The sequence below is a fragment of the Neoarius graeffei genome, chromosome 5 (assembly GCF_027579695.1).
Source record: "Neoarius graeffei isolate fNeoGra1 chromosome 5, fNeoGra1.pri, whole genome shotgun sequence".
NCBI lineage: Eukaryota > Metazoa > Chordata > Actinopteri > Siluriformes > Ariidae > Neoarius > Neoarius graeffei.
In genome coordinates, this window is record NC_083573.1 from 7,640,525 (window position 1) to 7,662,466 (window position 21,942).

A 21,942-nucleotide genomic window follows, 5' to 3' on the forward strand; every position below is an offset into this window, starting at 1 on the left:
TGCTGTGCAGGGTCGCGGGCAAGCTGAAGCCTATCCCAGCTGACTATGGGCGAGAGGCAGGGTACACCCAGGACAAGTCTCCAGGTCACTGCAGGGCTGACACATAGAGACAAACAACCATTTACACTCACGGTCAATTTACAGCCACCAATTAGCCTAACCTGCATGTCTTTGGAGCACCCGGAGGAAACCCACGCAGACACGGGGAGAACATGCAAACTCCACACAGAAAGGCCCTCGTCGGCCGCTGGGCTCGAACCCAGAACCTTCTTGCTGTGAGACGACAGTGCTAACCACTACACCACCGTGCCGCCTCATTTTGCAAACGTGACAGAGGGAATTGTTCAATAATCAAGAAAACTACTTCTGAGGTTTAAAGTCATGAGAACAAAGTGCTTCTCTTTGTTTGTGAATTGGTTTGTAGCAGTTTGCGAATGAAGCAGGTAGAATTGCTGGCTAATTAAAGAAAGCAATCTGAGGTTTTGTTTGAAAAGAAAAACACATTTCTTTGTTCCATATTTTAATAGAGATACTGCTGTATTTGTGTAGCATGTGTGTTTAATGGTTTTAAATTCATTCAAAATTACAACTCATTCCAGAAGCATTTACAAGAAGCGCATTTAACAGTTGCTCTGAATTATGATGTTAATAATTAATAGCAGGAGTACACTACCGTTCAAAAGTTTGGGGTCACTTTGAAATGTCCTTATTTTTGAAAGAAAAGCACTGTTCTTTTCAATGAAGATCACTTTAAACTAATCAGAAATCCACTCTATACATTGCTAATGTGGTAAATGACTATTCTAGCTGCAAATGTCTGGTTTTTGGTGCAATATCTCCATAGGTGTATAGAGGCCCATTTCCAGCAACTATCACTCCAGTGTTCTAATGGTACAATGTGTTTGCTCATTGCCTCAGAAGGCTAATGGATGATTAGAAAACCCTAAAAAATGTAAAAATGTTAGCACAGCTGAAAACAGTTTAGCTCTTTAGAGAAGCTATAAAACTGACCTTCCTTTGAGCAGATTGAGTTTCTGGAGCATCACATTTGTGGGGTCGATTAAATGCTCAAAATGGCCAGAAAAATGTCTTGACTATATTTTCTATTCATTTTACAACTTATGGTGGTAAATAAAAGTGTGACTTTTCATGGAAAACACAAAATTGTCTGGGTGACCCCAAACTTTTGAACGGTAGTGTACATCTGGTCAAGATTTAAAAAGATGAATAAAAAATGTAAAAAGTTGCATTAAATATTAGAGGTAAGACTGAAATGTATAACAAATAACTAGTTCTTATTACAAATACAGTTCATTGCCAGTTGAAGAAACAGAAACACAATCTCACAAAAAAAAATTTTTTTTTTTAAACCACAGTCACAGTTGAGTCAAATCTGATTGGTCAGAAGGTGTTGATTCATTTCCTGTAAGAGCAACTCTGACAGTAGTTCCAGCTACAAGGTGTATCCCAAGTTTATATTATTGTGCTTATTCTTTCTCCAGGAACAACTTACTCGTGGACTTGGATGTTTTCTATCAGGTGACATTTACCATTTATGGAAGGAGTCCTAAAGCAGTCAATCGACAGTCTTCAGGACAGAGGACTTTCAGGTTTCTTGGTAACATGGCAAGCTGATGAGGGATTGATTGTGCACAGCTGTTCTAATATATTATAACAATTAAATTTTATCGGAATTAACTTGTCTTGCGAATATTGATACATTGCTGTGGTATAAAACATTTCAGGCTAGCAACCTTAACACTATTGCTGATTGTTTGTCTAAAAGAGCATATGCTCAATAAGTTTTATTATTTACATATCCTATGCAAAAAAAAGTTGTTTATAGTGAAAAAGAAGAGTTCACTGGCAGGTATAGGTTGAAATAACAATGTCCCCAGGTTTTTGTAAGTTTGGGAAAGCAGAAGAGAAGAATATCTGAGGTGGATATGATTCTTTGACTCCAGCCTGTGGTATAACTGCAGGATTTTCGAACTTGGTGGTATCAGGTAAGATTTTAGGTGAATAAACATCAGAAATGGGCATGAAAGTAGAAGTACCGGTAGGAGGAGGGGATGAGGGAGTAATTGAGCTTCCAAAGTCCAGATTTGGTGTCACATTTGCCAGACAATGACAACGGCAACCACAATAATGAATAAACCTCATCACATCTCTCCGGAATCGTACTCCCACAAGGGCATAGAGCAGGGGGTTGAGGCAGCAACGGACATAAGCAAGACTGCGGGTGACATCCTCAGCCAGGTGAATGTCAAACCACATTTTGCAGGAATAATCAGATACAGGTATGAACAATCGGATAGACAACACAATTGCATACGGCAGTTGGAACAGCAGGAAGAGCAGTATCAGCGCTACTATGAGTTGCAGTGTCTTCTGTCTGCGAAAGCATTTTCCCCGACCTTGCATCAACACGTGGCCGATGATGCTGTAACACACCAGCATGGCAATGCATGGCACGCAGAAACCTGTAATTTTTGCAGCACGTGCCCAGAGCTTGAACCTCACTTTGTCGTCCGCTTTCCCTACATATTCACACCTTAATGTATTTGGATTCACAGAGGTGGTCAGGACCTCTGGCAGGCTAAGGATGATGGAGGTCACTGCCACAGCAATCGCAGACAACTTACTGTAGCATAGCATACTTGAACGTAGCACCTGAGCAGCCCTGGCTCGTACTACAAGCAGGTAGCGATCTATGCTGATGCACGCGAGCAACAGCAAGCCACTGTAAGTGTTGATGGCACAGAGGACATGGTTTAGCTTGCACAGCCCGTTTCCAAACGACCAAGAGCCAATAATGGTTTCGCCGGTCTCCAGTGGTAAACTCAGCAGCAGTAGCAGGTCAGAAATCGCAAGATAGAACAGGAAGACATCAGTCATGCAGCGCAGACGGAAGCACCGATACTTGATGAATGTCGCAATCACCAAACTATTCCCAATTGTACCAAGAATGAAGGCAATGCAGAAGATCGCAACCTGGATAATCATGATGGTCAACTCCTGCCTGTTATCCGGCTCACACATTTCAATGCAAGAACTGCAGTTGCCTGTATTACAGTGATAAAGAGAGAGTTTGTTAACCAAAAAAAAATCTCTAATTCAAATCAAATCATCTCTAAAATCTTCTTTAAGTCTTCTGATGGAGAATATGACTAAGTTTACAGTGTTTTGCTTTATATAGGCAGATCAAAACAGAGTAAATAGTTTGGATCAATGTCAAGTACTACTACTACAGAATACTAAATGAACATGGACTAGACAGAATCAGTAACCAAGTCCTAATTTCTTTACAATTCAGTACAATGCACAAAAAACAATGTACGGTAATTCATAGCACTGTCAAAACGCAACATGGTACAAAAAGAATGAAAACGTATGTTGAATGATGGAAAATTGGATGGTAAACTGCTGCCCCTTGCTGGCCATAAATGACATTGGCAGATATTATTTTGTCAAGCTTGGCGTCACCTGTGCTGTTATCATCGTAGCCATCGTAGGGATAAGAGATGTTTTCCTCCATTGCTCTAAGGGAGAGAGAGAGAGACATAATTGTATCATTTGTATATCCAATTTCATGACCCATAAAGCTTTATTACTGTGTTACTGCTCCAGTCCTTTTTTTATTCCTTTATAGCAAAACCACAGACACAGGCAGAGTTTTAATGTAAGTACAGAGTTTTGCTGAACAAACCAGACAACTCCATACAAATTGGTAGAATTGAGGTTTTTCACCCACGTGACCAAGTCATGTGATGCATCGTTAGGCTGCCATTTTGGATGTCACAGCTCGAATCAGTTTGAATGCGAGGAAGGTGACAAACGAAAAACATAAAAGAAAAAGGAGCGAGATGCAGAAAACACCTTCACTATCCAGCGACGTAGGGCATTTACAGGGCGAGCAGAGGGAGATGTATTTGCAAAAATTGAGGTTAGCAGGCTTAGAGAACGACGTTTACCTGCTTCCACCAGGATTGTTCACTGACGTACAGAAGTACACGAAGCCCTCGTCTTTACCTGACTTCGGCCCACATGATCTGTGTACCTATGTCGTTAAAAACCCATCGCCATACACAGGTATTGATCTGAAAGCGTATAAGAGTTTGGATGCCTACAAATATTTTCTGTCAGGCTGGGTAACATGCCTACATCAGCGGGTCGTCCCTGGAGCTGGTGGTCGCCATCTTATTACAGCTAAGGTTTGTTCACATTTTCATTTACTTTCGGTCCTCAGGATAAACAAAATGTTATTAAATGTCATTGAAATAACTTCTTAGTCTGTTGAGACATGGCCCGTTATAAATTTGCTGTTACCAGGCAATGACCAAGAACTGTATTATTAGGGTCAGTGTCTGTGTTGTAGCAGTGTACTAGCAGCTAGCTGTTAGCACTAGCTAATGTCAACAACATAGTAGCTAGTATGTTACTGTAGCAATGTTTACGTTCAGTCATTTGGATGACTGTTAAAACCTTTCAGTCTCAAGTTTTTCCTTTACTGTATTTACTAGTTTACTGTAATTATGATCCGGCAGCTATTTACACCGGATCCAGTGTAAATAGCTGCCAGAGCGCGCTCCGGCTTGCTGCTTAATTTGAGGGGGAGCAAGCCGGAGCGCGCTCCGGAACCTCGGCCGGAGCACTCCGGGAGCAAGCCGGAGCGTGCTGCTTAATTTGAGGGGGAGCAAGCCGGAGCGCGCTCCGGAACCTCGGCCGGAGCACTCCGGGAGCAAGCCGGAGCGCACTGCTTAATTTGAGGGGGAGTAAGCCGGAGCGCGCTCCGGCAGTTATTTACACTGGATCCGGTGTAAATAGCTGCCGGATCATAATTACAGTAAACTAGTAAATACAGTAAAGGAAAAACTTGAGACTGAAAGGTTTTAACAGTCATCCAAATGACTGAACGTTAACATTGCTACAGTAACATACTAGCTACTATGTTGTTGACATTAGCTAGCTTGACCTTCAAAATGGCGGACACCGGGGCGTCACGTGACCCTGTGATGTCAGGTGAAATACCTCAATTCAAAGAATCAGACAAACTCAATCAACAAAACAGGATCAATACCAGAAAAGTGTGCACACAAACAAAATGCTCAGTATACAGTTCAAATTAACACTGAATTTAAACAAACAGATGGGTTTTCAATTAGCATTTAAATGCCAATGGAGAAGTTTAAAATAAATTGTGAATTCATGAAACAAGATTCCAACTTGTCGAATTGTTCTTGTTTAAAGAAAGCAGTTGCATCAGTAGGGCATAATGAATACCACACTAGCAACTACTTTGGCAGGTAACCGTATAGTGTTCAGTGAAAATTTATTACATGGTCTGTATGTGCTTTATAATCATACAACCCCAAATCAGAAAAACTTGGGACGGGATGGAAAATGCAAATAAAAAAGAAAGCACTGATTTCTAAATTTACTTTGACTTGTATTTCATTGCAGACAGGATGAACCCAAGATATTTCATGTTTTCTTGGTCAACTTTAATTCATTTGTTAATATACATCCATTCCTGCAGTTCAGCCCTGCAACACATTCCAACCAAAGTTGGGGCAATTTAGGGCAAGCAATGAAATAAAACGATTAAATAATGATGTGATCTGAAACAGGTGATATCAACAAGTGAATCTAATCATGATTTGGTACAAAATCAGTATCCAGGAAAAGTCTCGTCTTTGAGGAGCAAAGGTGGAACAAGGATCTTCAGTTTGTCAACACAAGTGTGAGAAAATTATTGAAATCTTTAAAAACAATGTTCCTCAAAGAAAGATAGAAAGGAATTTTGATATTTCAGCCTCTACGGTGCATAATATCATGAAACGATTCAAGGAATGTGGAGGAATTTTGGTGCGTAAAGGGCAAGGGCTCAAGCCTAAGTTGAACACTCGTGATCTCCGATCCCTCAGATGGCACTGCATCAAGAACTGTCATTCATATTTAGCTGATATAGCCACATGGGCTCAGGATTACTTTGGCAAACCTTTCTCAAGCACTACAGTATGGAGTTACATCCACAAATGCCAGTTCAAACTTTCCTGTGCAAAAAGGAAGCCTAATGTTAACTGTGTCCAGAAGCACGGTTGACTTCTCTGGTCTCAGAGGCATCTGGGATAGACTATCACACAGTGGAAACATGTATTGTAGTCAGAAATTTTCTGGCTACATTTTCAAGCAAAGATCAGTGGTTAAGGCATCGGGTCACTGAACGGAAAGTTGCATTTCAAATCTCAGCATTGCCAAGCTTCCATGGTTGGGTCCTTGAGCAAGGCCTTTGACTCTCAATTGCTCAGCTGTATGTGGTCTCAATTACATTTAGCTTTGGTTAAAGGTGTCAGCCAAATGAGGTAAATGTTACATACTCGGAACAACCTATGAGTATAGAGAGCGTGCATGTGACGTCATGAGGTCACGTGATATTTGTTTATCTGCCATCTTGGACGGCAAGGCCGCGCATAGAACTTAGACGAACCCGTTCTAATTATCAAGTGTGTGGGAGTAGATCTTTCGAGAATGGTTATATTTTGTTCAGCATTTGGTTGTACCAATAGACAGGGCCAAAAGGAGGGCCTGTCATTTTATAGATTCCCCGCAGACGAGGAGAGACGCGCAAAATGGGTGTCCGCTGTGCGAAGAGAAAACTGGTACCCCAGTTCTATCAGCCGAATTTGTAGTGAACACTTCATATCAGGTAGGTGTAATCTTCTAATTCAATACTCCTAGTACATCTGTTAAGTTGATTTTCGGATTGAATGATAACTGCATACTTAGAAACTAGACAGAACAGTGTTTGTGGCCATCAGTCCGCTTGATCTCTAACGTTTAAAATGGCTATGCCTAGCCCTACTACCCTGGCCTAGTCTATGACAATGTTTTATCTTTTTGGCTCATATATGCCTTTGAAAGGCCAATCCATAGTAGGGATGGCAAAAACTAAAAAAAATCTTGACCGACCACCGAGCCTCATTAGCCAGTTAAAGTCGGTTAACCTATGAGTTTACAGGGATGCAAACAGCGCGCCTTTTGGCGGATGCCGACTTTTTCACGGCTGAATCGTGCAGATCCGTTTTTTTTTAGGGGGGGCGTTGGAGTGTCTGAATAATTTCATCAGAGTAAATTCTGTATTAAAATTACTAAATAAGCAAATACCGTTACAGTCCATGAAGCAGGAAGTATGAGAAGAAAACAGTAAATCAGAAAGCTGCGCACGTTTTCGTGGAAGCTGCGCAAATGTGCACAGCTTTCTGATTTACTGTTTTCTTCTCATATCTGGAACTGAGTTTAGATTTCGAACATTCTTACGATAAAACGTCCTGCATAGTCTCTTTATGATTAACGTCTTAATGCCACTTACCCGTGAGGTTATCAAGTAGACATTCTTCTTCGGAACCTTCCAGAGGTATAGTTGGGATACCCATCCCGCAACAAAATATTTATAAGCTTCCAGGCTCTTGTAAGCTTTGAGGGCTTTGCCAGTGTAACACGATTCATGATTAACAAGAAAATTGTAAATGTCATGGTAGGCCAGATCAGGCAAATCGCCGGCACCGCAGCTCCGAATTTCCCTGAACAAGGATTGCGGCAAGTTGTACGGAGCTGCAATCCCCAACCTGGAACACTTTTCCATGTAACGCTGCCTCACATCACCTTCAAGATGCTGAACAAACTTAGACAAGTAATCGCGTGATGTAGGTGGGGTATTTTCCGAATTTTCTTGGGGATTACTCCCTGGATCCATTACGCTCGCGCAAGGTAAACAATCCTGATGCCGTCCAATATGGCGGAGTACACATGTGCGGGTCACGTGACTGCACATCCTCTATATCTGCTGCTTGTTAGGTGTGTGCTACTCCTTGTGTTTACCTTGTGTTTATTTCTGCTTTGCTACTAGATGGGATTCACCCATCAGTTTCGATTGCGTGAGCAATCAGCTGTTTTTCATTTGCTAATTAGCTGGGCTTTTCATGTGGTTTCGAGAGACGCTCCTTCCCAAAATCTCTCCCCCTCTCCTACAGCTCCCATAACTGTTCACAATGTGTCTTGACCTTTCCTGTGTGTGGTCTCACCCACAAAAGGCGCTTCTATGGAGCACTTGCATGTGACGTCACAGCCGATCCAGATTGTGACAGACGCCATCGTGTCAGTCAAACACCATATTCCGCCTTCTACTTCTACTTCTGGTTCTACTTCTGCTTTTACTTCTACCTTTTCTTCTGGAAAACCCTACTATATACAATTCTACTACAACGGCTGCGGCTACAAGCTCTCCCTACCTGTGCACGTTTTTTATGTTTTTTTGTGTGTATTTTTGCGTGTTGTTCGTCTGTACCGGACTTCAATATCCACTACAACCGTATGGACTTACTGGACATTGGTTTCCAGCAGAAAATGACGGTTTGTAGCTATTTCCATCACATGCACAACATTCTGGACGATAAAAAAAAAAAAAATAACATTCCGGGTGAGGCCAGCGGGGTCTCCGTGGATTGTTATCGGAAGCAAAGCGAAGGAGGCGGCGCCGGGAGCAGAAGCAAAAGCGAGGCTACAGGCAGAGCCGGCCTGTTGACTAAGCTCAGAAAACAGCTACTCAAACCTCCACTGCCAAGCCTCTACCTCTCCAACGCCAGATCCATGTAAACAAGACGGACGATTTGGAATTACCTTATTCTATTCTATAATCGGCTGGTCAGTGCTATACTCAATACTTAAGTGACTTACCCATCCAATGAGGATTGTTATTTTCTTGTTTACAAGATGCCACATCTGAGTCGCTGACAAATCCTGAATTTCTGTAAAGAAAACTGTCCAGATATTTATAAGCATGCAGTGCTTCACCACTGAACAGCGAGGGAAAGTTAATGAGGTAATCATACACGTCCGGGTATTCCGCTGGCAGTTCAAAATCTGGTCGTGAAAACTCTGTCCGGTAAGCCATAAGGGTCACAAATCTGTAGATCGTTTATTTTAGACATATATCTAGTTATCTGTTCATTAGAAAAATGAGCCGTGTAGTCCGTCGGTTGAAATTGATCCATTCTGTACACGAGTGCAGCAGTATTCAGCTGTGTTTTTGACCGACAAGATGGGGGTTGTATACTTTCCGGTCACGTGACTGCAAGATCTCTATTGCCATGGCCCCCTGAGAAAACGATGCCTCGCCAACCTCATCTACCTTTCAGCAACCTCCACTGACACCTTCTGGATCACTGCTGGACTATGGAACTGCCAATCTGCCACATGGAAGGCTGTCTTCATCTCTGCCCATGCCTCCCTCCTGTCCCTCCACAACCTTGCACTGACTGAGACCTGGATTTCACCTCACAACACCTGCTGCCCTCTCCACTTCCTTCTCTCACACCCTCACCTGTCTGGTCATCATGGTGGTGGCACTGGTTTGTTGGTCTCTCAGTCATGGAAGTTATCATCCCTTCCACTCTCCCACCTCTCCATCTCCTCCTTTGAATTTCACTCGGTTTCTGTCTCTTCTCCTGTTAACATTTTTGTCATTTGTTGTTTATCACCCTCCTGGCCCTGTGGGATGTTTCTTTGATGAACTGGGCATCCTACCCAGCTCCTTCCCAGAAGATGACACCCCACCGATGCTCCTGGGAGACTTCAAGCTTTACCTAGAAGCCTCCTACTCTGCTGCCTTCCTTCCACTACTCCACTCCTTGGACCTGTCCCTGCTGCACTCTCCTCCAACCCATAAAACTGGCAATCTTCTCTAGCTGGTCTTCCTCAGAAACTGTTCTGCTTCAGATCCCACAGTTACCCCTCTCCATCTGTCTGACCACCAATTCATTTCATTCTCCCTCCCTCTTCCTCTGCACCCACCTCCCCCTACCGCCACTGTTACAGTCCATCGTAACCTCCACTCCTTATCTCCCTCCTCTCTTGCTTCCTCTGTCACTGCTTCCCTCCTCCTCTTGAATCCTTCTCCAATCTCTCCACTGAATCTGCTGCATCTTCTCTGCTCTCCTCTCTCTCCTCATCACTTGACACATTATCTCCTCTTGTGTTCAGGCCAGCAAGATATTCCCCTCCTAGTTCCTGGATGTCTGTAACACTTCGCTCCAACAGAATCAGTCTACATGCAGCAGAAAGGAAGTAGAGAAAATTGAGGGCCCCTGCTGACCTGTCTCACTACCAGTCTGTCCTTGCTGAGTTCACAGCTTTGCTCAAATCAGCCAAGATCAATTTTTATCACTCTAAAATTTATACTTCCATCTCCAACCCTCGCCAACTGTTTTCTGTTTTCCCTCTGCAGCCCTCCACCAGCTGCACCTCAGTCCTCCATCACTGCAGAGGACTTTGTGGTCTTTTTTGAAGAAAAGATCATAGCCATTCACAACTCCTTCACCGTGTCTGCCTCCCCCTCCCACCCCCTCCGCACCCTCCCTGTCTCTTTCCCCTTGCTCTCTGCTTTTCCCCCTTTTTCCACTTCAGATGTCTCCCAGCTCCTGCTCTCTCACTGTCTGACCACCTGTGCCCTTGACCCTATCCCCTCATCTCTCCTCCAGACCATCACTCCTGACATCCTTCCTTTTGTCACCTCCCTTTTCAACTCCTCACTGTCTTCCAGATACTTTCCCTGCAGCTTCAAACAGGCCCACATCACTCCTCTGCTGAAAAAAACCACCCTTGACTCCGCTGTCATCCAGAACTACTGTCCCGTTTCTTTTCTCCCCTTCCTATCAAAGATACTTGAATGTGCTGTTGCTAACCAACTCTCCTCTTTTCTCTCATGGAACAACCTCCTGGATCCACACCAGTCCGGCTTCCAAGCTGGACATTCAACCGAGACTGCGCTTCTCTCCGTCAGTGAGGCACTTCATGCAGCCTGTGCCACCTCCCTCTCCTCTGTCCTTATTCTCCATGACCTTTCTGCTGCATTTGACACTGTTGATCACCCCATCCTCCTATCATCATGATCAGCTCTAGGGATCTGTGGAACAGTCCGAGACTGGTTCAAGTCCTACCTCTCCGGTCACCCCTTCCAGATTACCTGGTCTAGTACTGTATCAGCACCATGCCCACTTGCCACTGGCATCCCTCAAGGTTCAGTCTTTGTCCCCTTCTCTTCTTCCTCTCCACCCAACACAGTCTCTTGGCCCAATTATCTCTGCTCATAGTCTATCCTACCACTGCTATGCTGATGACACCCGACTATTTCTCTCTTTTCCTCCTTCTGACACACAAATCTCCACTTGCATTTCTGCTTGCCTGTGCAACATCCAGAGCTGAATGGACAACCATCACCTGAAGCTCAACCCAGGCAAGATGGAGGTAATCTACATTCCTGCTCCATTCTCTCCACCCCTGGACATCATCATCTCACAGTGGGACATCTCTTGGTCACCCAGTGCGAAGAACCTGGGGTCATGTTCGATGACAAACTCTTCTCCTCAGTGAACATCTCTGCAGTGACCTGGACATGTAGATTCCGCATTAACAACATCCAAAGGATCCGCCCTTTTCTCACCACCTACTCTACTCAGCTCCTGGTCCAAGCACTGATCCTTTCCTGCTTGGACAACTGCAACTCTCTCTTTGCTGGCCTTCCAGCATCTGCCACCATACCCCTGCAGCCCATCCAGAATGCTGCAGCTCGCCTGGTCTACAACCTCCCTCATTCTTCCCATGTCACCCCTCTGCTTGTCGACCTGCACTGGCTACCTATCACAGCTCATATCAAATTTAAGACATTGGTGCTACCTTGCCAGGCTGTCAAGAGGTTAGGGCCAGCATACCTCCAGAGACTGATCTGCCCCTACACACCAGCCAGATCCCTGCTACTGGTTGCCTGGCCCCTCCTCCTCTCTGCTCCTGCCCAGCCAGCTCAAGACTGCTGTCTGTCCTTATTCCCCATTGGTGGAATGGCTTTCCCACTGAGGTCAGACCTGCTGACTCCCCATCCACCTTCAAGCACAGACTGAAGGCTGAAGGCTGCACCTCTCCCCTGCTTCCCTGCCCACTGTGTAACTGCTTTTCACTCGAGACCAACCCAGGCTGTGTACTGTCTAGCCTGAGGTTAGCCATTTGAGTTCTTTATTTCGCTGTAATTTGTAAGGTTGGTTTGTTTTCTTTGGCTGTTTTCTGAGAATTGATACTTCAACAGAATATGACATGAAGTATTGCTGTCACTTGTTCAGTTGGCACTTGAACTTTCTCGTCTAGAAGTTTAACACTTTGTGTACCTTGCAATGTAAAGTATATCTGATTAAGCAGTGATCAGGGTGGTATCTGAGGTCAGTAGCTTTGGTGACCAGGGTAGACTGGAATTTAAATGATCCACTGGTGCTAGACAGAAAGGGACAGTCAGGACAGCTCGTATAAATTCAGCAATACCAAATACCAAAATCAAATCCAAGTATCCTTGACATGTGGAAACTTTCCAGTGGCATGGGTTGAGAACAGGCAATCATACCCATAAAAGCCAGTAACATCAACGTGAACAGCCAATTCTAGAAGTAAAGCTGGACAGTTTAATAGTTGTACATTTACATGGAAAAGTGTTGCAGATTTACATGCTGCTAGGATTATCAAGGAAATAAGTAAGTCCATTAGCCCAGAAGAACCCATGGTGACACAAGTGTCACACACTCTTTCAATGCTCTTGAAAGTTCCTTATACAACTTTATCCTTGACTTTAACTCATGAAGTCCCTAAGTGACATATACTGAACATCCTGGTGTGACAATGTGCGAATTTGTGTTGCCATGGCATCATTTCCAAAATGGTGGTGTACCTAGTTGGCACATGTGGCTGAACAAGCTAATTTTAAAAACCTTGGTTTTTGTTACTAAAGGTGAGTTCTGGCACATTCAAGAATTCTAAAGCTTTAATAACATGCTAAATATTACATTTAAGCAGCTTTGGCTACATTTCTTGAACAAATTGATATTAAGCCAGTTAAGACCATATCATTGTGACATATGTCATATCGGGCTTATAACCTGAAAATATTCACTGACGTCATGCTGTAACGTCTTTGCCACAATAAGAAAAATGGTGATGAACGACTCAATTAATTTAGCTGATTTAGTTATTCTGAATCAATATCTTTTCTGTTATTCACTTTAAAGCATATTTAAACAAATGTAAACATAAAAATAATGTCATATTACATAAATTATGAATATATCATAAAACAATAGTGAGATAAAACAAACAAGGTTTTGGTCTTATTTCAATGTTTTTTTTTTTTTTAGTATGAGTAACAAGAATGCGGCACAGTGGTGTAGTGGTTAGCGCTGTCGCCTCACAGCAAGAAGGTCCTGGGTTCGAGCCCCGGGGCCGGCGAGGGCCTTTCTGTGTGGAGTTTGCATGTTCTCCCCATGTCCGCGTGGGTTTCCTCCGGGTGCTCCGGTTTCCCCCACAGTCCAAAGACATGCAGGTTAGGTTAACTGGTGACTCTAAATTGACCGTAGGTGTGAATGTGAGTGTGAATGGTTGTCTGTGTGTCAGCCCTGTGATGACCTGGTGACTTGTCCAGGGTGTACCCCGTCTTTCGCCCGTAGTCAGCTGGGATAGGCTCCAGCTTGCCTGCGACCCTGTAGAAGGATAAAGTGGCTAGAGATAATGAGATGAGATGAATGAGTAACAAGAACAGGTACAAGCGCCAGTACCAGTTCAGTGTTCAGGATGCGCTGGAGATCATCCAAGGAGATGACAAATGATAACTTTGCTTGTTAAACACATTCCTTTTCAGCTTTGTTTTATAACAAAAAAGTCCAATAATAAAATAAAAATGAATAAAATAAAAATAAATAGGACAACCTCTGACAGCCTCAAACTGGAGGTCTTCTCAAGCTACTTTAGCTGTAGAAAAAAGCAACAGATTTGTGGTGTAAACTTGGAAACTTCAGTAAACTTGTCACCTGTCACCCAATACCACATCTCCACCTCCACCGCCCAAGAGAGTTCATGTTAGACTTTCAGTTGATGTTTCCAGTGACCAGTTTGCATACTGGTCTGTGAAATGTGGCAAATGTGGGTGTTGCAAATTGTGCAAAGCCAATCGAGCCACCACCCTCTGTGAGAAATGCGATGTGTGTCTTTGCTTCACTGAGCAAAGAAACTGTTTCAAATGTTACCATTCAGCATAGGCTAAACGGGCAAAAATGTTTTACAAATGTCAAAACTCACAACAGTGGTTCAGAAATGGTGCTGATAATGCACAGGTTTTGTTTACTGTCAGGTTTTTTTGGCAGTATTTTTGCACTATGTACATGTTTTCTGAAGTTCAGTACATAAGTCTGTTGCTCATAGGTCATAACATTACAAGTTTACCAAGTTACAAGTTTACAACATAAGTTTTTTGTACAGCTAAAGTAGTTTGAGAAGGCCTCCAATATGAGGCTGTCAGAAGCTGTCCTATTTGTTTTAATTTTATTCATTTTTATTTTATACTTTTTCATTGTCAAACAAAGCTGAAAAAGAATTTGTTTGACAAGCAAAGTTATAACTGACATGTTGTTAAAAATGCGAATAAAAAGGTGTATCTGTGTTGCTAAAACTGTCAAGCTGATTTATTTTCAAACGAGGAATAAAATTTACCATCCATCCATCCATTATCTGTAGCCGCTTATCCTGTCCTACAGGGTCGCAGGCAAGCTGGAGCCTTTCCCAGCTGACTACGGGCGAAAGGCGGGGTACACCCTGGACAAGTCGCCAGGTCATCACAGGGCTGACACATAGACACAGACAACCATTCACACTCACATTCACACCTACGGTCAATTTAGAGTCACCAGTTAACCTAACCTGCATGTCTTTGGACTGTGGGGGAAACCAGAGCACCCGGAGGAAACCCACGCGGACACGGGGAGAACATGCAAACTCCGCACAGAAAGGCCCTTGTCGGCCACTGGGCTCGAACCCGGACCTTCTTGCTGTGAGGCGACAGTGCTAACCACTACATCACCGTGCCACCCCTAAAATTTACCATAAATGCCCAAATGTAACATATATGTAACATTAAAGATTTTTGACATTACAAGGTTGTATTAAAAAAAAAAGTCAGAAATGTGTTCTAGGCTGCACGGTGGTGTAGTGGTTAGCGCTGTCGCCTCACAGCAAGAAGGTCCTGGGTTCAAGCCCAGTGGCCAGCGAGGGCCTTTCTGTGCAAAGTTTGCATGTTCTCCCCGTGTCCGCGTGGGTTTCCTCCAGGTGCTCCGGTTTCCCCCACAGTCCAAAGATATGCAGGTTAGGTTAACTGGTGACTCTAAATTGACCGTAGGTGTGAATGTGAGTGTGAATGGTTGTCTGTGTCTATGTGTCAGCCCTGTGATGACCTGGCGACTTGTCCAGGGTGTACCCCGCCTCTCGCCCGTAGTCAGCTGGGATAGGCTCCAGCTTGCCTGCGACCCTGTAGAACAGGATAAAGCGGCTACAGATAATGAGATGAGATGAGTTCTATGAGATCCATTTGGTCTGTTTTGTATCCTCATAATTTTCCCTTAAGGAGAAATGGGTCCGGGTTCTGATAGGTTAGAAGTGTGCAGGTCTGAAGATTTAGAATGAGGCCAACAGTGAGGTCACCAACAGAAATGTGAATGTGAGTGTGAATGGTTGTCTGTGTCTATGTGTCAGCCCTGCGATGACCTGGCAACTTGTCGAGAGTGGACCCCGCCTCTCGCCCACTGTCTTGTAAACCCAGACTGAGACCTGTGAAGGCTTCTGAAGCATGGTGATTGGTATGGGTGGGAACCTGAACCTGAAGCTTTGGTAGCCAATGGATGTTCAAAGGCAAGCTTAGTGCAGTTTGAACAAGGGATGAAGACTTTAGCATAGAAGGTGGTGTAGTTCTCGATGTGTTCTTTTTTTTCACACCGAGAATTCTGAAATAACTTTTGTTATTGTGAGAGACTCTTGGTTTTCTCTCATTTGCATTCACAATAACAAAAATGTCCCATCTACCTAAACCATAAGCTCAGGCATCTGCATGTCTATCTCTGTGGCACATCACTGCAGTGACACGGCTGCTCTGACGGCTTCAGCCTTCAACGTCTCTCGGGAAAAATTACAGTCATGGTTTCCTGTTGCCTTCTTAAGCTCAGAAGCTTGTTTATTTCTATGAACAAGAGCTGAGAAGAAAGTTCTCTGAAAGACAGCTGCGATAATGATGTACTGTATGTGGTATAATGAGTCCTTTCTATGTCAAGAAGCGTTTTATGAATCAGTTTAAAAATTCCTTAATACTACCGTACTATCATTGATGTCATGGCATCTCCCAGACAGACTATCAGAAGTGGACAGGGATTTACCCTCACTAGTTTGTGAGCAAAAACAAGAGTTGAGGTTTTGCTTGTGGTGTTGAGAACCAGGCGAGAAATTATTAGTTATCAGTTTTACTCCTGATAAAAAGGAAAAGAAAAAAACTGTCTGGATTTCCTGTCATTCAACAAAATGTATTTTTGAAACAAATTTAGTGGGTTTTTTTTAAACATTTAAATGACAAACTGTCCAACTCTCTGTGATTAATGCTTTGTGGAATTATGGACGTTTCAATTTGTCACCCTTTTCTAGCACAAATTTACATTTAGTATAAAGGCATAGCTCTTTTATTTTCTTTTTCCATTTTATAAGACAGACCGTTGGTGCTGGATAATTTAAAGGCGAGGCAGACCAAACGAGCATCTCATTGTGTACTATATGGCCAAAAGTTTGTGGACACCTGTCCATCACACCCATGTGCGGTTTTTGTACCTCCATGCCGAGGAGGCCTGAGGCGCAGTCACATACTTTCACCTTGACCTTGACATGTCTTCACTGAGCTCACTTTGTGGACAGGGACACTGTCCAGCTGGAACAGGTTTAGGGCGCAGTTCCAGTGAAGGTAATGCTACAGCAAACAAAGACCTATGCAACTGTGTATAGGCATGATGGCCAGGTGTCCATAAACTTTTGGCCAGAATAAGCTCATACATTTTTTTTTATCTTCATCTGATGATGATGGAACCAAACTCTATTGACTTTAGAGATTTCTTGATTTCTTGAACATTCTGCTCATCCAAGGATATAATTTATTGGTCCTTAAAGAAGCATTATTCTAAATGCTACATCCCATGTACTTTCTTAGGTAAAACATATATACTCAAGGTACAAAAGAGATGTACTCATGATGGTACCTCTGACAACGACATGGAAAACTGCTCTGTGTTTGAGAGTGCTTTTTTTGTTGTTGTTTAATCCAGGTTTAAGATGCCATAAAAACCCCATAGCTAGGATTGCGTGCAACTACTAACCACATGAAACACCTGTGCTTTTTCAGATGAATCCACAGTTGCATGTGCCCCTTCTAAAACAGATGTAAGTTACTGTTTTTTATGCTTTTTGCCCCAATTCGGTCTGATAATTGAAGAGAAAAACATAACAACGGCATGGAAACCGTCAAAACAGTCACCGTACGTTTCTCGTGGTTTGCAGTTGCACGAAATCTGAGCTGAGCTGAGCGCATAGGGCTCGGATATTGGACTCATAAGGTGACATCGCGTGCAGCCACTGATGTGTGAACACCTCTTGGGATGATTAATCTTTCGCGTTTTCAGTCATATTGCGTGCTAGAGCCTCTTTAAGAGGTTTGAAAACTCAAAAACTGCTTCATTAGAACAGAAATAAACAGCAGTGTTGCTCTGATCACGAAAAATATTCCCTGAAAAGTGTTCATTGTATAGGCCATCGCAGCGATGTAACGGTGTACGCGCCCGACCTGGTTGGAAGGCCAGCAAAAGGTGAGAGGGTTAAAGGACTTTAAAATGATCTGTAAATTTCACAACATATTTTGGATATAACCTGCATCAGTTTGGTAAGTTTTAGTGACTAAATTTTCGATTAATTTTATTCTAATGTATATCTAATAGCCTAGATCTCACCAATAATAGAATCAATTATTAGGCCATATCAAAGTACAATACAAAAACAATTGTGTCGTACTATTAATACACTTTAAAACAATTTTAAAATATATTGCAAATATTTTTGTGTGGTTACTTGTGGATAATAGGTATATTTTTATGGCTTTGTAGTCTAATTTAGTAAATGTACTATATTCCTTTCCAAATGTTATATATATATATATATATATATATATATATATATATATATATATATATATATATATATATATATATATATATGGCTGTATTCACCTCTCTCTTTTACAGCCTGGTCTGTGGTTCTTTTTCCATCAGCCACGGCATGATAATGGTGGACTATATTACTGTGCACGAACAGGCCTGCTTACCCGAGTGTCATTTTAATAGTGTGTTAATTCAAATGCACAAATGGTTTTATCGAAAATATTTCCAATGTAAACACGACTTGACTTAAATTAGAAAATAACGCAAGTTATATTGCCTTTAAATTGTAAGTTTCATAGGCCTTTTATTCCAAATATGAATTAATGCAAATATTTTTATTTCATTTTAACAAGTGTTTAATTTACTTACTTACTTACTTACCTCCTATTGAACTATTACTTACTGACATACTTACTATATACTTATTTACTTCAATGTACTTATTTATTTGCTCCTTTACTTAATATTTTCATACTTACTATTTACTTATTTACTATGCACTTATTTAATCACTTACTTTATCTTTATTTACTTCCTATTTAATTACTTCCTTCATTACATACTTACTTGCTCACTTAATTACTATTTAATTACTTACTTACATACTTATTTACTTTGATGTACTTACTTATTTACTCCTTGACTTAATATTTACATACTTACTATTTACTTATTTATTTATTTACTATGTACTTATTTAATCACCTACTTAATATTTACTTACTTCCTCTTTAATTAATTACTTCCTTCCTTCCTTCCTTCCTTCCTTCCTTCCTTCCTTCCTTCCATACTTACTCACTTAATTATTACTATTTATTTATTTATTTACATACATATTTATATACTTGCTACTTACTCCTTATTTACTTACTTACTTACTTACTTACTTACTTACTTACTTACTTACTTAGTTACATGCTTATTTACTATTACATACTTATTTACTATTTACTTATTAATTAACTTACTATTTACTTATTTATTCATTTACATACTTGTTTACTGACTATTTACTTCATATTTAATTACTCACTTACTTATAGTATACTTATTTACTGAATTACTTTATTTGTTTTTGTTTGTTTGTTTGTTTGTTTGTTTGTTTGTTTGTTTGTTTGTTTGTTTGTTTACTTCCGTCCTATTTACTTATTTACTACTTCCTTAATTACTCCCTCCTAACTTCCTTTCTCGCTGCTTACTTATTTCCTTGATTTGGTTTTCTCAAGCAAAAATTAAAAAGTGCATGAGAAAGAAATGTCATGGACATTTTTCAACCATGCATTCGGATATATGTTCCACATATATGCCATTGACAAAATATACAATATAAACATCCTTTAAAAAATTAAAAGCAAGCGGATTTTTGTTCAATGGGCCAACATATAATATGGAAACTAATTAAATATTAATTCAACGAAGTGTACTTCAGGTTCATACTTTTAATTTTTCATCAGCGATAACAAGAACTAACTTGCTTTACGGACACTCTGTAACTATAAATGGATAAAAAAGTACAAAATTTTTTGCATAAATCAATCCAAACACACACACACACATTTTATATATATATATATATATATATATATATATATATATATATATATATATATATATATATATATATATATATATATATATATATATATATATATATATATATATATGGCGACTTGTCCAGGGTGTACCCCGCCTTTCGCCTGTAGTCAGCTGGGATAGGCTCCAGCTTGTCTGCGACCCTGTAGAACAGGATAAAGCAGCTAGAGATAATGAGATGAGATGAGATGAGATATATGTGCACTGAAAAAAATTAAACATTGGCTCAAATTAAAAAAATTGAGGTAATCGATCACACCTAATATTGTAGTGTTATACAATATAAATAATTAATTTGATTTGACCTGAAATATTTAACTTCATGTAAACCAATTTCTGACGGTTGAACCAAAGCAATTATTTCAGATTTTCCTAAATTAAAATAAATACATTATTTGCATTAAGTAATAAAACCAATCTTCTTTGTTAAACCTGAATATTTTAAATTCATTTAAACAACTTTTGAATATGGGAGCAAAGTATTTTTTTTTTATTCACTGGAATGAAAACAAATACATTAAATGAACAACAGCTTTGTTTCACTTTTTTCAGTGTGTGTGTGGGGGGGGGGTTTATATATATATATATATATATATATATATATATATATATATATATATATATATATATATATATAAAATCAGCAAATTGCTTTGGTTTTAGAGGCATAAAACACTTCAGAATAGGCAATGAATTAATTTCATTAAATTATTGATCAACAAAATGATATCGAGGCAAGAAAATTTTTTCATTAAAATTTAAATGCGCATTCATTTATCTTTTTTCTTATTTAAATGATACATTGATTTCTATCTATCTATCTTTCTATCTCTATCTATTCATTATTTAAAAAAACAACATGGCATTAATGTGCAAATGGAAATGCATTCAAATTCAGGATAAATGGCATCTTGGTATCTTTAAAATGTGACATGTCAATGACTATACTTTAGCAGAAAAAAAAAATAAAAGAAAGCCTTCCATCCAAGAAGAAAGCTCAGTCAATCAAAGAAAACTTTCTACAGACCATGGACAATATGTAATATTCTCGATTTCCCAAGAACAAATGCATGCATAAGGACATAACTTACAAATTGCTGAATGCATTTTAAAACACATCACTTGTAGAGACAGATAAAAGGCATAGCTTTAGAGAGAATCTTCAGTTCTGTACTATATTGTTTTTATGATGCAGACTGGTTTCTCTTACCTTTGTGCACAGGTATCAGAAATGCAGTAGTATTCGGAGAGACAGTGTGTGCAGGGGGTCCGTGTGTGTGCTGATTTTGTTACGTTTGAGTCATTCAAACCCAATGGGTTTATATTAGACAGCTTACTTTCACATGAGCTAGTGGATTTGTCAGAAGAAAAAAAAACTATAGCATCATAACACACCCTGCACGGAAACGCAGTGCCAAACTGCTTTCAGTTGTTTTTTTCAGTTCTGAGGTGGCACTCCATATGAGGAGGGGTTAGTTCAGTCAAAAGGTCAGGATCTTTGTCAGTACAACAGAAAGACCGACATGAACAGAGTGTCTTAAATAACAGAGACCAAAAACTGTGATTGATGGAATGAATAAGGGAAATATGAGTGCGTGTTTACAAATAACAGGGAAAAAAAGAGAAATTCCTCATTGAAAATGTTTCAAAATCTGATTGGTCAGAAGGTGATGATTAATTTCTGGACAGTAGTCGTGGCTGCAAATGTAAAAAGAAAAAACATACAAATGTGCTCTTTTTTAAAGATTTGTTGTTGCATTGTTGTTGTTGCTGTTTTTAATGTGAGGAGATGTTTATTAAACTTTTACGGAAGGAGTCTCCAGTATCAGCAGGCAGAGGTAAAGCGGTAAAGCTTATTATCTTTCAGAGAGAGACAGAGAGGAAAAAAAAGTGTTGACTGGTTTATTTAGTGGAAATGAAAAGAAGATGGTCATTGTTTTTTCTCAGCTCACGCATTTGAATCGCAATCGAGGTGACGGATTACTTCAGATGTACACTAGATTGGTCCTGTCATGCATTTCAGATTAACATGGCACTGAGTTGTACGGTATGTTGTACACTACCGTTCAAAAGTTTGGGGTCACCCAGACAATTTTGTGTTTGTTTTCCATGAAAAGTCACACTTTTATTTACCACCATAAGTTGTAAAAGGAATAGAAAATATAGTCAAGACATTTTTCTGGCCATTTTGAGCATTTAATCGACCCCACAAATGTGATGCTCCAGAAACTCAATCTGCTCAAAGGAA

The 21,942-nt window shown here is 40.7% G+C and overlaps 2 protein-coding genes across 3 annotated transcripts in view; one reads left to right on the forward strand and one right to left on the reverse strand.

The window, feature by feature from the left end:
- The window catches only part of LOC132886454 (receptor activity-modifying protein 1-like), a 66,020-nt gene that overhangs the window by 13,054 nt on the left and 31,024 nt on the right, over window positions 1-21,942 (forward strand). The window contains exon 2 of the mRNA XM_060921109.1: window positions 1,503-1,539. Coding sequence (XP_060777092.1) covers window positions 1,503-1,539 — 37 coding nt within the window. The remainder of the gene's footprint in view (window positions 1-1,502; window positions 1,540-21,942) is intronic.
- On the reverse strand, window positions 541-21,111 carry ccr10 (chemokine (C-C motif) receptor 10). 2 transcript variants are annotated; one of them, XM_060921107.1, is made up of 2 exons: window positions 20,905-21,111; window positions 541-3,542 (listed from the first exon to the last, which is right to left on the reverse strand). In XM_060921107.1, exon 2 carries the CDS (start codon window positions 3,040-3,042, stop codon window positions 1,861-1,863), a length of 1,182 nt encoding a protein of 393 aa, XP_060777090.1. In that variant the 5' UTR covers window positions 3,043-3,542; window positions 20,905-21,111; the 3' UTR covers window positions 541-1,860. The 2 variants fall into 2 exon arrangements, with proteins under 2 accessions (XP_060777090.1, XP_060777089.1); XM_060921106.1 differs by lacking the exon at window positions 20,905-21,111 and having other exon boundaries at window positions 541-3,065; window positions 3,487-4,268.